At 39.2% G+C, this 16,292-nt stretch overlaps 1 protein-coding gene across 1 annotated transcript; it reads left to right on the forward strand.

Moving 5' to 3' along the window:
• Positions 1-1,445: 1,445 nt before the first annotated feature.
• Positions 1,446-14,382, forward strand: LOC140935978 (proton-coupled folate transporter-like). The gene is made up of 7 exons (XM_073385558.1): positions 1,446-1,555; positions 4,488-4,721; positions 8,835-9,150; positions 9,771-10,319; positions 10,637-10,720; positions 12,363-12,522; positions 13,512-14,382. The coding sequence occupies exons 2-7, from the start codon at positions 4,488-4,490 to the stop codon at positions 13,726-13,728; spliced, it is 1,560 nt and encodes a 519-aa protein (XP_073241659.1). The 5' UTR covers positions 1,446-1,555; the 3' UTR covers positions 13,729-14,382.
• The last annotated feature ends 1,910 nt before the right edge of the window (positions 14,383-16,292 follow it).

Consider the following 16,292-nt stretch of genomic DNA (forward strand, 5'->3'; position numbering starts at 1 on the left):
ATTAGTTTGTTTCCAGTCCTTTTGAGACATTTACATAACCATATAATAATAGTTAGTCTTAAATATCGAACAGTGACAAGTGTACTTAATGACCTTATGTCTTAAGTTTATACAGGCTCTTGTCTATTTTTGTCTTTGCTTGCTTTGAACAGAAAATCCTTTTGGTAGCCTCTGAAAAAGGGTAAGCGTTATCGTTCGAACCTTTCATGCTTTGACTCGGAAATATCGCATATCCAGAAGAATTTCTCCTCTGTCTAACCTGCCTCTCAAAAATGTCCCACAAGTTTTAAGGAAGTACAATTAATGGAAGCAGGAACCCATATGGACTTCGAGTAGAACAGGGAGGAACTGCAGAGAGGGCTGTGGGCCGGCTTTGGCCAGTCCCGCTTTTTGAGGTGGTCGAGAAAAAAAATATTACCTGGGGCCCGTTTCTCGAAAGTCCCGATAATTAACGGGCCCGGTAAGCCGTCTCCGTTTATATTAAAGATCGAGGTTTCAAATGTTTTGCATCTAGCCTGATAGAACTATCAGTTAGTGAAACAAAATGGAGTAGTTTGCTAGCCAGGAGCAGCGCTCTTATTCTTTATATTTCGATTTGAATATTTGCATGATTTCGGGCCCGAAAAGTTACCGGGACTTTCGAGAAACGGGCCCCTGGTCCCAGTAGATGATCAGATTCATAACTTACAAAAGTGAAAATAACTTTATTAAAAATTTGCTGCATCGCTCATTATTAAAAGATAATTGTTTTAAATACATTTCTAGCCATATCTAAACACTTTAGTAGGAATATCATGGCCCCACCCCTTAACTTAAAAATACTCAGCCTTACGGGTTTGGATAAGCACCATGGCACACTTAATATTTTCGCGCTTTCCCTCTTAACGGCAGGTTTTTCCGCTTAGATAAGCGATTTCAAGTTTCTTTCAAACCTACCGAATCTCGGACTGAAAAAAATGGAACAGCAAACCCCCATTCGCCCAAGTCAAGGAGGAAACGCGTCATATGGCCTTTAGAACAATAGAGAATACTTTGTTTCGAATGTGCGAAGAAAACTGAAGAAGCCTCAAGGCCGAGATTAGACCACGGAGAGTTGACGCACGCGCGCGATAACGCCACCCGCGAAAAAAGTGACATCGCGTCAACTTCATTATGGCAGGAGATTTTCACGCACACTTGCGTAATTCGCTTGCTCTATAATCTCTGAAAAAAACGACGAAGTACGCGAAGTCTATGTCGAACCTGCAACCTTGGACAGAATAAAATGGAACAGCAACCATCCCACCCCCATCCCTCCGAAATCAAGGATGAAGCCCCTCTTTGACTTGTGGGGAGGGGGGATTTTCCATTTATTTTGTCCACAACTCTGGTTACGTGTGTGCCAAGCTATATATGCTCCTAAGATTACATATTATAAAACCAAATTGCGTGACACAGAGCTGTGTAAACTGTCGTTTGCAATCCATATTTCCTTATTTCGTTTACCGATATTATTTACCAGTAGTCAACAAGTAAATACGATCATCGACACTAACCATCATCACAGTATATCAAGGTAGGTTTTTGCATTGCTTCTTTAGCGTTGTGAAAGATGTAGGCAGTAGCCTTAGTTTTTAGGCACGTGATGTCAGTGGATGTAGGTGATCAGTACCAGGAGCCGACTACCACTGACACTGGCAACATTTCGGGTCGTTTACGGAGGTGGCAAGCAACGTCGTCCGCAGTGAAAGTGTTGGACAAGTTAATTTAAGGATCAACAAATAAGGCAGGGTAACTGGGCGCAATAAAAAATGACTACATTAATTTTGCATCGTAGGGTTTTCCGAACGGTTACCCGCACCTCTGTCAGCATAACTACTTTTGCCTCCAGCAAATAAATCCTGACTTATTGAGTCACTGCGATGCTGTGATGCATGCAGCGGACCTGTTCCTTTTTATCACATCATCACAATTTTCAAAGAATGGTGTTTTTATGTTCAGCTGCAAATTTCAACCATTGAATCAAATTCCATTTCACGTAGACTTATTTTCTACATTGTTATTACACCGTTTCCACCGTTTTACAGAAATCGGTCACATTTTTCATACTAAATATATTTTTAATAATAAGAAGCACTTTCCAAGTTGAAATCCTGTCTGAATGACTCGGAAACCCTGGAAAGGGGATTTTAAGAAGTCAAAATCCACTGAAACGTCCTGAGGGAACCTGCCCCCGGAACCGGCAAGAAGCTTGCGCCTTCGGCGCTCGTTTAGGAAATCGGTCAGTATTTATCCTAGATCCGCGCCTGAGATCATTAATCAAGGTTAGCCCAAATCGTGAGAATTTATTGGAATGCCTTCTCAATGTGCAACTGCTGTTTCGCCCCTCGTATCTCTTGCTAATGGCTAACAATAACGATTAATTATGGAGTGGACCGGATGTCAACGAGAGCGGGATCTTTCATTACAATTCAAATACGATACGAGCATCCACGGGTCACAGATTAGTTTAAAGACTAGACACCAGAAGGTGTATACTGGGCTGCCATAAAACCTATATATTGTGTGAAAACGAGAAGTTTACCACAACAGACAGCTGACAACGTATGAAAGGAAGAAGTAACCCTGCTAAACCCATTCCCATGCCGGACACCACCCCAACCCACGGGTCTCATTAAATTGTTTGAACTGAAACTATAAATAAATGAAAATGATAATTGATGGTCGATACAAAACAAGCTAGGTGGGTGTACCGTGTGGCACGAAATTTTTGTGGTTGTTTATTTTTGCGGATTGGGCATTCTTCCTGTTTCGCGGAAACTAATTTTTGAGACTAGGTGTTATGAAGCAAGAGTGTAGCGTGATTGTGAGATGGCGTGATGTTACTCCTTTTAAACTTTGTTATTAATAGTTTCCCTCGTCTGTCAGATTTTACTGATTGCGGAGTTAAATATTTGAAGTATTCAATTAAATTAACAACATAACTGAGCGAAAGAGAACTTGCTGACAGATCGGATTAGAAACTAAAGCTTATAGATTCAAGAGTCACAATTTCGTGTAGTGTGTGAGCGCTATAAGAATTAATTTTCGAAAAGTACCCAGTACCCAGGATTTCGTTCTTGGCAAGTACTTGCAATCAGGGTGTAATAGAAATACAGATTTTCAAACAGTACTACGATATGCGTACATTATGAAAAACCAATTCATCGTATACCGTTTTATTTCTGAATTGAAGAGGCGAGTTGTAATTGAACAGACACGATTTCTTGGTGCTGTATTTTTGTGTAGTAAATTTTAGTCAAAGTATATTTAATACTCTGGAGTAAATTTTTGCGGGAAAAATATTTTCGTTAATTTTTTTTGGGGGAAATTATTTTTGCGGATCGCTGGATAAATCGCAAAAATCATAAAAATTAGAACCCGCAAAAATTTCCTGCCACACGGTTTATCTGACCTTTTTTTGTTTTGTGGACAGCTTGTCTCTATATTTGAGGAAAACAATAAAAAAAATCGTCCCGTTCGTAGGAGGAAAGCTTCAACCCAAGTTTACCCTGCGAGCAGAGTCTCCGTCGATCTTCCTAGATAAGTCTTCCCGACTTATCTAAACCCAAGTCAAGCGTACCCCCCAAGATTACATTAATGAATTTATTATTCGAAAGTTGAATCCGTTGGTAGTTTTAGATATCAGATTCATGTCTGCATTCTTGCAAGCGTAATGATCCGTGAATTCACACGATTCAGTTACGAAATTTCTACCAGCTAAGTTTCCCTGAATTTGACGTAAAAGTCTTCTATGAAATTTAACCCATTTAAAGAGTTTCGATCTGGCCAAATACAGAGAAGTTCTCGTAAAATATTCACTGCTCAGTACGCATGCAGGAATGCCTATTTGAATTTAACACTAGTTACCGGAACGACTAACGGATTCATTTTGGGGTACGCTTGACCATCCTCGACTGTAATCGCGTGCTATACCATTGAGCTGTAGTTAGAGCGGCGCACAGAGTTAAATTGTCTAAACTAAACCAAACTGGTTAGACATGGACAGAGTAAAAAGCGAAGAAAACGTTTTTTTTGATAGTTTGTTTATACATTGCGAACCGACCGGATGAAAATGAACTCATTCAATTTTTTGAACTATCGTAGAAGGGACGTCTGTACACAGGCTAGCGTGTGCATAAGATAAGAGTGTTCATTACGGAGGTCATATATGGCGCCAGGAATGGGCTCCTGATGGCGCTTTTTATCCAGTGGGGCACTCCACATAATTACCTAGTGTGGAGGCTCCGCGCGAAAGGGGTACCTTTTTTAGGCTTCAGGTATACAAAAGAGTATAGATTTCACTAGCTGAAGTACATATGAAAGGGTAGGAAAATGCGTCATTTCGGTCAGTAAAAAGGCCCGAAGGGACTAGGCTCACCACGATCACGTTGTTTATCTTTCCTAGCAAGAAAACATACTTTGCATAGCATGCAAGATCTTATATCTTCTTTCACCTTTATGCTTAGATGCCTCAACAAAAACTTCCAAGCTGGAGAAGCTTCCTAACAGTGGAGCCTGTCATACTATTTTATGCATACGGCCTCTTCACAAGCATGCCTTTGTTTCGGCAATATGTGTACAGTGTCATCAGTGACAGGAAAGGGTTTCCATATAAGGAGCTAATAATGGAAAAAGAAGGTCCAGGGTGTCATGAAGACGTCTTTGGAGAAAACGCCACTTTAAAACGACTAGAGGAAGAAGTAAGACGGATTAAATTTTTTGAGTTTACTTGGCAATCTGAGGGCGGCACATAAGGGTCTCAGGGGCTTCCTCCTTCTCCGTCCTTGATCACGACACATCCCTAATCTCTAATTTGACAAAATAATTTTCCACCAATAACCTTAGTGCTTTTATTTGAAATTGAAACTACTTAAGAAAGTTCAAGTCGTACTCCGACCACTAACTGGGAGGCTGCTTCCCGGAAGTTCTGAGTTCATCACCGCACAGAGATGATACCAAGTGGATAATACCAACTAAAGGACCCAATGCAAATTTTTATTTTGCTTTATTTATTTGAGAAACTTAACCTAACCTTTGACATTCTTGTTGAGCTATTTTGAAGAAATAGCTCATATGTCAGTGGTGTGAGCGTATGTATCTCTGTGGCTTTGTGGGTTTGTGTGTTCAGATTTCTGTTGCAGGAGCCAAGAAGGTTGAATGTACTATGGGTTGATTCTTAGGAACCAATGAGATTTTGGCATCCAAACATGACATTGCTTAAAGTCAAACAGGGCACTTTGCGACCGCCATCTTGATTCTTCACAATCTTTTCGTCCTTTATTATGGCTAAGGTCTTTAGAAGCATAACATTGAAATATCTTCGTGATTCAAACGCTTTTTACAGTGATTTTTAAAGTACATTGCCAACAAGTAAGCCGAGCGAAGACGGTCGGCTTGCGAGACGGCCAGCTTAATGCCACGCGAAGTATTGCAGCAGGCAGAAAAATTCTCGATCGTGCTGTGAAAAGTGTAATGTACGTAAGTGTAATGTAAGGTGTAGATTCCCTGAAGATTTTAGTAGCGTTAGATTTCACGTGTAGTTTCACGTGACTTTTGATGACCTCACGCGAAGTATTGCAGCAGGCAGAAAAATTCTCGATCGTGCTGTGAAAAGTATAATGTAAGTGTAATGTTCCCTAATCCCTAGGCCTCATTATTATGCGCGGCCAATGAGTTTTGGGTCACGTGGTCCGAGAAAGTTTTTGAGGCCTAGACAAACTTGGAGAAGTGGGACATTTTGTCTCACTTGGGGCGGAGCTTTTGGAAGCGGGTGAGCTGTCAATAACTTTTCCGCGCTGATGAAAGATGTCCAGCAGCCATGGAGAGTACAGAGGATAAAGAGGCAAACCGAGCATTTTTATCATATGCACATTTTCATTGTTCAAAGTCCTTTGGCGTTTCTTTTCCATTTATCTCATTAAACTAATTTGAACTTTATTTCATCTCAAAAACTATTTGTAGGCTAAGCAAAACAGCGTCGCAAAAAATTATTTCATTAAGAATCGGAAGGTAAGCTAAAGAAATAAGTTTATATATATTCTTGGACATGAAAAGCTACCTTTCATTTCTCTATTTTAGCTTGCTCCTATAAATTTCTCGTTATCATTTCACTTCGAAATATATTTTATGTAATTTAATTTCTGGATTTGGAAGCTTATCAAACTAATCGGACCGGCTGTTGAATTTGGTCTCTGAATTTGGTAGAATGTCAACATGCCACTGTTTCAAATATTTTTTATCAATAAAGAAAAAACATTTTAATGGTTCATTTAAAAATGAACTAAAAGCGAAATTACTTGCACGTTATACAGTAGTATTCTTTCCGATTCAAAGTAATATTTTTGTTCTTTAATAATAGAAACCAGGTTAGTTATTTTTGTAATAGTGTCAATAGTGCCGATCTTTAAGCGAAGGATATTCACGCGCAAAGTTATTTATAGATTATTTCAGTTGAACGTGTGAACTTTTCAAAAATGCAAAAATGCTCACGCATGCGCACTCCGAGATTGTCTAGGCGTCTCCCGGCCGTTCGTCTCGGATACCTCACCGAAATGCATTTACCGAGAGGGCCTGGAAAGACGCCGTACAGGGACTAGGCAAAGTGTAATGCAAGGTGTAGATTCCCTGGAGATTTTAGTAGCGTTAGATTTCATGTGTAGTTTCACCTGACTTTTTGATGGCCTTTGTTGTAAACAAACTTTCCAAGTTCGGACATTGTTCTCTGCCACTCTACTGTACTTGTGGGAAGTACAACTCGCTATTTCAAGTTCGCGCTAACCTATAAATGTTATTTCCTTTTCGCTGTTTGAAACTCGACAAGTTTAAGGTTCAAAATGCCTAAGAAGAAGAATAAGAGCGATTTTAAGGCCAAGAGCATGGCAGAAATGTATAAACGAGGAGTGCTTGTAGTGGAAATTCTCTCCTCAGCAGCTCAAATGGTTTTATAAAGATTGGAACTAAAACCGGTGATGTAGGCAAATTCTTTTTCTTTCGTTGGCACTTAGCGAAAGCTACAACTAGTATTTTAGTGTTGGTGCTGCTTCAAAGCATTTTTGACCTAATTCGGCTATCACGAAGGGTACATCGCACGTATTTAATAATTATGAGTTATGTTTCACCTGCTTCAAGGTAGAGTACATAAGTTCATGTATTTTTCAAAGTTCTTCCAATGAAACAGTAGTTGAAATTTAGATAGGGACCGATTAATTCGGGAGTATGCGGCCTATAAATTGTGGTATTTGACAATTTAAAAGGCAGCATATGTTTTTTGAAAGCTGTACAGAGTACTGGGTTAATCTTGTAAACAAGCTTTATTCTCTCGCTTACAAAGTTCAACAGACCTTTTTCGTTCGGGCAAAAAAGACAAAAAAAAAAAAAAAAAAGACGCGAATTAGGTGAACAACATAATACATGCTTGCTGCTTATAAGAGTCATTATAGTTATTGAAACGTATTTTATTTAGTGAAGATGCGTAACTTAAGTAGAGACAGTAGCATTAGGGAATAAAATTAGAAGAAGCTAGTTGACAAAATAATTAGACATTGTTTTATTGAGTGGAATAACATGATGTGAGTACAAATATATTTCGGCAGTTTGATAATTTTCTTGTAAGGAAATAAATGTTAAGCTATCCACCTTTAACTTTGTATGAAGTATAATTTAATTGCAGATGTTGTAAAGCCTAGGTGATTACTTAAAATCGTTTGAGCAAATTTTCTTATTTATACTACTACACGAGAAATTTCTGCAATTTGATTGGTTTAGAGCAGTGGTATTTCAGCTTAATTTGAAATACCTACATGTGAAAATTACAAACCTCTTGCGGGTAGTAGTATAAACAAATAATAGCGTGATTTGTACGTGATATTTGGCATAAATACCACTCGTGATATTTCGAAATTGTCTCACCTTTTACTCGCCTCTGTCGGCTCATGAAATTACGTCTGACAATTTCGAAATATCACTCGTGGCACTTATGCCAAATATGACTACAAATCATGATATTACCTACACAAACAATTTGCGTTCTTTTATTTAGGAATTGTAAAAGGGACAAAGTCCAACATATTCACGAGCAAATTGTGTGCGTGAGTTATTTTTATTATCCTGCTTACTGGATTACTGTGTGATAACTCGAATTCCCGGCCTGACCTACAAACCACAAAAGGGACAAAGTCCAACACTTTCACGTGCAAACTGTGTGACTGTATATCTCATGCAGACTGGCTTTTCACTGTAATAATTGTAACTTGAATGTATGAAGACCTTTTCAGTTTAGTTACTAGTGCCTTAAGTAAAGGCTGTTTTCTTAAGAAGCAATAACCTATAACACTTTTAGAATCAAGTCGTCAGAGTTAATTAAAGACTGTTTCATCAAGTACAATCACACGTGACAAACTCGTGAATAATGATGATGAAAATCGTGACATTTCTTAGCTATTCGGTATTCGACGAGCTTCATTATCTTAAGAAACCATGAAGAAACCTTGAAACCTTCGAGTCTTCCCTCTAAGCAACGTCTGGTGAGTTAATATTTATAGTACTTTTAATTAACAATTTACTTAATTTGCAACAGATGTCAGAAGAAAAGACAGAGAAAAGTGAATCTGTAGTATGAGGATCGACTCGGCTCAGCTGTGCGCAGCGGTTCGCGTTTTCATTAATGTACAGCAATCCCCAATTTCGTACAAAAATAATCTTAATTTAGGACTAAAAAAGTTGTAGATTGTTATTTAAATACGGTTACACTGAAGCATTCAAAATAGCTCATGCACGTTAAACGTGCCTATGTTTATCTTTTTCTCATTACGCAGGTGCAAAGTCTAGCCACGAAAATAGACTTAGGGAACACCTTTTTCATGACTATTCCGTCGCTAATCGTTGCACCATTTTGGGGTCCTTGGACTGATAAGACAGGTCGGACTAAACCTGCCCTCATAGCACCTGAGATTGGAGGTGTTTTGGGAACTATGGTGATGCTTATGGTAATGTACCTCGATTTACCTTTGTATGTGATGTTTGTGGGCTCAGCTGTGATCGGAAGTTCGGGATTTTTGACGACTCTTTCGTTAGCCGTCATGTCGTATATCGCCAACACAACTGAGAAGACAGGAATCGCGTTCAGATTAGGTGAGACCTATGATATCAACATTTGTAGAGTTTGCTTTATATTCCAGGTATAAGTGCATTACAGCACCTACAAATATAGCTGACAGAGGGGATTATTGATAGCCTTTCTGACTGTTCCCATTCTTGCCTGTTACCATGATGTTGGTATCGCAGGCACGGTGAATAGCCTGCGAAAACTCGCCCCATGTAAGGAAATCCGGTGTCCGGAAACCGAGAAATTCTTGCTGGTGGATTCCAGCATCCTGGGCTTTAGAATCCGAAATACATCGTAAGGAATCTAGAATCCCGCTAACAATAGAATCTGGTGTCCTGAAGTCCCACTGATTCTGGAATCCATTACCTGGAATCCGGAATCCATGGCAGGGAATCCAGAATCCAAGACTGTCTTGGATTCCCTTACATGGGGCGAGAAAACAGTCGTTTGGTGTTGGTGTTGTTCACCGCTATGAGGGACAGTGAAAGGCGACTGTATTCGCAGGATAGCGCTTGAAAGAGCCAGTAAAGAGGAAGACCGGGAGTAAGGACCCAAAAGGAGCGCGGATGTTTGAGGCCTGTATAGGCGTACCTCATGTGTAGAAAGAAGTATAGAGAGAATGCTAACTGTTTCCTTTTACTTTCAGCCATCATGCAGATGCTTTTTTTCACTAGTGGAGTCATTAGTAAGCTGACCAGTGGTTTGTGGATTAATAGGTTCGGGTTTATTGCACCAACATGGCTCGTCCTTGCCTGTCTATCGGCGAGCGGCCTCTGGGCCGTATTCATGGTGCCAGAACTCCATAATCAAACCCGCGCGAATGTCAAACACAAGTTTTTTGATCTTAAAAATTTAAAGATTCCTGTAAAGGTCTTCAAGAAGCCACGCCCAGGGAGTGCCCGAAAAACTCTGCTGCTGGTGGCGTTTGCAGGAGCCATTCTAACCGTAACGGATCAGGGACTTGGAGTTATTCCGGCTCTTTTCGTGATGAGGAGTCCGCTGTGTTTTGGTCCAACGCTTGTGGGTTACTTCCTGGCGTACAGGATGTTCCTTGAGGGATTTGGAGGAGCGGTGGGAGTAAAGTTGTTCCGAATTTGTTTCAGCGAGAAAACAACTTCTCTTATCGCGATTATTAATCAGATGGTTGAAATGGGAATCCTGGCATTTGCAGACCGCACATGGTTGGTTTTCACTGGTATGTAGGCAGGGTTTTGTATGTGATCTGTCGTGAATTTTTTTTTGGTGCGAGTGGATTCAAATAAACTTGTATGCAGTATCTCCTAAAGCAAAGGAATAGCGGAAGCCGTCTGTATATATGCAACCTATGTAAAACCAAGTTTACTGGTGAGCGCAACGTAATGGCTAAAGTTGAATAGATCTTTCCCATACTCCCGTATTGGACAACTTGATACAAATCACTGTATTTTGTCCACCCAAGCCTCAAATTTATGCCCGGTAGTGGCAGTCATGAATTCATTTCTAAATTTTGTAATTTTTTTTCTTACTCTGTAGCACCTGCGTTGGGATTTTTCAGTGGAGCTGTCGGTCCAATTTTGATCGCCATTGCATCGAACACAGTCGAAGCTGATGAACAGGGTATGTGCCTGTAAGATCGCAATAGCACGTGAGATTTAAAGCTACAGTGTTAAGTTTTGATGTAAAAATTGGGAAACACAGAGTTGCTAAACAAGTATGGAAGGTTGTAATAGATTATTTTGTTGCATGGCGACGTAATGTGTTCAATGGATGAATAGTGGGGAACGGATCCATCAAACTACAGAGCATTTTCACATGACGTCATGGCGGCCATATTGGTGTTCCAAAACAAAGAAACGACGGCCATTTTAGTGTTCCAAGATTTACCAATAATCCTGTGGGAGTTGAATTCTTCTCTTATGCAAACGCTTTCTTTTGTTCCAATAAATTTGCATAGATGTTGCAATTGGCCGCGTGAGGGAAAATGTTCTATAGCGGGAGGAAGGATGTGGACAAGGGTTAAGTTGGGGGCTATCATTAAAACTGATATACAAGAAATGAAACACTCACTGGTTACCAATTTTTTGCACTTGTTTCGTCAGTCCCGATAAACGTTTTATCTGCCCACCGCGGTCAAACGTCCAAGGCATTGTGTTCTTATATTTGCTAAGATTTCATTTACCAGTAATAAGAAAAGTGGGCAAGGATGTATTAAATAATTAGTTAACGTAGCTATCTTTTCTCTTTTGTTGAAGTAATATTGAGCTTCATTTAGTTGAAAAAGCTTTGCGCCCGAGTAATCTTATGCTTTTAAAATGGCTCCGACCATAACACTAGTTTCAGTTTTCAAACATTTACAACCTTTTTAGTGAACTTTTAAAAAAATTGGGAAATTAACTAGTATTAGTTCTGCTATAAACTATTCCATTTGAAAAATTTATTTCTCACAAAATAAAGAATTTTGCAAAATAAAAATTACACAGGTCTATCCGAGGTGTCTATTATTGTCACACCTAAGTTGTGATTTCTGATTTATATCACAGGTTCAAAAAAATCAGGAATTGCATATTTCTGGCTTTCCCTCGATAATTAGGAATACAAATAAAATTGGAACTGACTTATATTTCAGGCCGCAGCCAAAAATTCCAAAATGTTCCCTCATTGCCGGGAACTTAAGACGTTTTTCCTTAACATGATGTGAAAAAACCTGGCAAGTTTCAGCGCGGTATTTTAAATCCTCATCTTTTTAGATCATTTAGTTTTCAGTGCGGTCCAACGCAGTCGCAAAACCGCCCTTAATTTTCGTCGCGCTGCGCTGTTTTCTTCGTCGTCATCTTGAATTCTCACGAGTAAACCACTGTTTTAATGTTTGTTGTGACACTGACTCGATTGTAGCACGGCACGTGGCAAGAAAATGCGAAAATCTTCGTTTGAACTCATTTCGTGACGTGCTTTCAATATGGCGTCGTGAACAGTGTGTTTGCCTTAGCAACGCGCTAATTTGCATAATAGGTCATTTAACTGTGGCCTTATCTGTCATCAACCTTGAAAGGATCATATATCTAATGTGTCTCTAGAAGGCTTTTTACATTCACACCTTCGTCTGGAGCTATACAAGGACGAAACAGCGGTCATGACCGTGCGCATGCGTGAAATACTGTCCATACCAAAGAGATTGTGTGCTGGTGGGGCTTTGTGCTGCCATTTTTCTGTTTGGTTAATATTGTGCAAACGAATAATTTGGTTTCTTTTTTTTATTCAGGTTCCTTGTTTTGTGTCTACGGGATTCTGAATGTCTTTTCAAATTTTATTGGTGCAATGATTTTTAACAATGTATACGAATCGACGCTGGGCATCGGCTTCAATGGCTTGGTATTTCTGTTAAACGCTGGTTTGAAAACTTTTCCACTTGTAATCATCAGGTAATGAAAATCAAGGTCGTTGTAATTGTTTCGTCTGATTGAAGACCATGAAGTCTGATCGGCGCGGTGAATGAAATAACATCTGTCAACCTGTTCTATGATAGCAACTTCCATTATGGCTCTTTACTGTAATAGCTAAAATACTCTTCAAATTTCGTTGAAACACTAGACTGAAAGTGAGGTTTTTTCATGTCACGCCTTTTCAACCAACTTATCCAGCTTTTCCCCGTGGGTACTTCTTCTCTCCTTCCCCAATGTTGAGATTGGCGATTATTTGCAAACCATGGGTGATACGTGACTAGTTGTGAATCAACATTGGGGAGGGCGTAATGTGACGTTAAGTGTTTCAATAAATGTCTGGAGTATTGCAGCCTCTCCAGTACATGCGGGATCATTTGAAACTTGGCTTGTCTTTGCTTTGTTTAATAGTACTGTTTGAAAGCTCTTTACCAAAGTCAAGTGACTTTTAATTTTATTTTGTTTCTTGTTTTCCATCGGCCGTTTTCTCATCACACTTTAATCTGTTGCTCAATTGTCCTTCAATCTTGAACTTCTTGGCTAAATTTACAATACATGGAGTTTAATATTTTGAGTTTTTTTGGATAATTAATATTAACCCTTCTTCAATTTAAAAGCCATGATTATTTTCGTGCTAAGATTTGGAAACGAGTTACCATGCGTTTTGGTTCATCTTCTTCTTCAAAATACTGGAAAAGTTATTTCCTTTAATGAAGTTTCAGGAATTCAGTACCTTGTTAAATCCAGTGAAGAAGGAGTTTGGGGCAGATAGGTTTTTCCACCCTGTCAATCCTTTCGTTTAAAGAATAGCAGTTATGGGAGTTTTTGGTGTTATTTTGAAAGTGCATCACTGGCTCAGAAACTTAATTTCATTCTTTCTAATAACATAATAATCATTCGTGTTTACCGGGCAAGAACACTGAGAATGTCATGACCTAAGTGCTTTTGTTTCTACATTTCCTGTTTTGTAGCTGCATGCACATTTCACCGCCAGAAATTGAAGTACAACAGATAGAAATGGTAGATGAGGAGCCTGGATTGAAGAGCGAAGAACCAAATGGCAATAAAGAAGACGACACCTCATTAACTAAAACGAAGATTAATAACGACGTTAACGAGAACCAATTAGACAAAACAGCCGAGAACCCAGAACACATAGAGCTTGTGCAGAAGACAGCAAATAGTTAAAACATTAATTGGGAAAACCTGATTCGCTTTTTTCCCAAAGCTTTACAATGGACTCACTAACGGGATTAATAATGGGGTGGTTTATCCGTTCTTTGCTTACCGATCAGAACTAACAATGCAAATCATTTTTGAATCCATAAATCTTTTGTAAGTCAGTTTAGAAGAAAAATTAATTCTATTATTTGAGCTTTTAAGGTAGCTGAAACACCAAGTCAACTCTTTCAAAAACAACAACAACAACAAAAATTAAATTCACTTCAGAATGTGATTGTATAGTACAAGTCCTATGGGCTCCCGAAGCATTTGAATCTGTTTTTCTTTGTAAATACACTCGAAATAAAGGGGATATTAAGTAGGAAAAAAGATAGTCCAATCACGATGTGGGTGTGTATATATTATATAGTACTATCCACAAGGGTAAAATCCCGACACTGAGCGACATGGCCTTGAAACAGCGACTCAAGACAGCTTAAATGGCGACAAATGGCACAAAGAAGGGCTGAAACTGCGACAGCGAGGAAGAAAAGCTCATAAACAGTATTTAGGGCGGATTACAGTTAAACGCCTTGTTTGTATTATACTTGAGTACTTTTCCTTGATAATCTTGTCAAAATGTCATTCGATTTTAAAAATAAACACTCATTCTGAAGTTCTTGGAACGATGAGTTTTTGAGAATTTTTTGGTGAATTTTTTGGTGATATTTGTAGTCAGTAAAAGTTTGAAGGGCAAATGTTAAAATTTATGGAAAAATGAGAAAATATTGGATTAGGGTAGGTAAAAATTAAAATTTGAAGTGAATAATTGATAGATAAAAGACCAGACAGTCCGCCACCACAACAAGATGGCCCTGAGCCAATTCAGAGCGGACTAACCGACTTGCGTGTATACCCTTTTCTATCCTTCTTTGAATTCTTTCATTCTCAGTTGAACCCCAATTCCCCCAAAATTCAACTGTAATCTCCCTTAAAATACTAACAGGGACATAACCCTGAGCTTCAGAGCCAATATTCTGGCCTCAACGGCCGTGATACGGTACCCAGGAATTGCATAAAACGTTTTGTCACACGCAACTACAAACGTCTGGCGTTAAAATGAAGACTTAGTGTTTGTGAACGTGCTGGGGCGGATCTAGGGGGAGGGTGCAGGGGGTGCGCACCCCCCCCCCCCCGAGATGACCTGCGGTTTTCTAATACAACTGGTATTCTGCTAAAAAAAAACAAAAAAAACTATGTGGTTTATTGGTGTTGAAGTAGAGGAAGAGACAAGTGCACCCCCTCCTAAAAAAATCCTCGGGAGGCTATCTTTCCAATCGAAGGCAACAGGTAAAACTTGGGAACGTTCCGCATTTGACAGGACAGGATTTAACGGCTGGAATTCCCCAAGGATCCATACCTGGCCCTGTTCTATTTAAACATATTTACTAGGGTATCTAAAAGATAGTAATGCTGCGGCACATTCTGTTGATACTGGCATTAGTTAGGCAGTGGGACTTAAAAGAATCGAAAATGACATTGAATGTCCTATTTACATGTTGGAAAGTACTAGAATAATTACTATCAGTCTATATAAAGAACTCGTGGGAACGTTGTTTAAAAAATGATCAAGTGGTTATCAACTCTGGTTTTCCCACAGTAAATTGTTGGAAATGATAGAAATTCAGATTGTTTATCCATATATTTAATATAGGGTGTACTATCTTTTCTCTGGAAACATGATACTTTTCTTGCTGTTTATTGCACTTTATTAAGTAACAGTTATTTAGCTATATATTTATAGAAAATTACAACACAAAAAACAGGAAAAAAAAAAGAAAGAAGGAAAAAAGAGTTCGGTAGGACTTGACCGGGCACCATCGGCTCGACGCGACTACACCTCGCCACTACACCACAGAGACGGATTACGTAGTTTTGGGAAAAGTCTTTAATTTAATTCCTTTTCCATGAAACTTCCGCCGGCAAGATGATCGCCAGCTGCATTAATCCAGCTATTAACAGCAAAAAAACAATGTTAACACATATTCCATGGCAATGAATGAATGAAAGAACATAATTATGCTTTTCAAAACGCCGATACACGTCCTCGTCTGCAACGTAGCCCACAAAACATATGTTTTGTTATCTCGATTTCCGCTGTTATTTTGAAGCGAATGGTCAAAATCACATCCATTTCCGGCTCATACAGTTTCTTAAGAATAGCATGGCATGACATTTTCTCACTTTTACATCACCTTCTAGCAAGCTGGAATTTGTATATCCCCCGTGTTGCGGAGTCGAAGAGCAAATACTCATCTTCTCGTCAGGTTTAACACCTGGACGAGTCAAAGGCTCTTGAATTGAAATCCAATCCCCGAGTTAACCATCGTACTTATCTGAAAGACTCCTACGTGTCTTAAATTTGGTAAGACCTCTAACCGTGCTGTAGAAAATTTGCTAAAAAGAAAACTCTGAGTCTGGGTAGCGAACGATGCGAACTTCCCTGTGTTTTCATTTGACTTGTTCGTGGCGCAATGCACTCTGGTTAAATGCAATGCATTGTGGTAAAAAGTGTGGTTAAATGCAATGAA

Source organism: Porites lutea, chromosome 4 (assembly GCF_958299795.1).
Source record: "Porites lutea chromosome 4, jaPorLute2.1, whole genome shotgun sequence".
NCBI lineage: Eukaryota > Metazoa > Cnidaria > Anthozoa > Scleractinia > Poritidae > Porites > Porites lutea.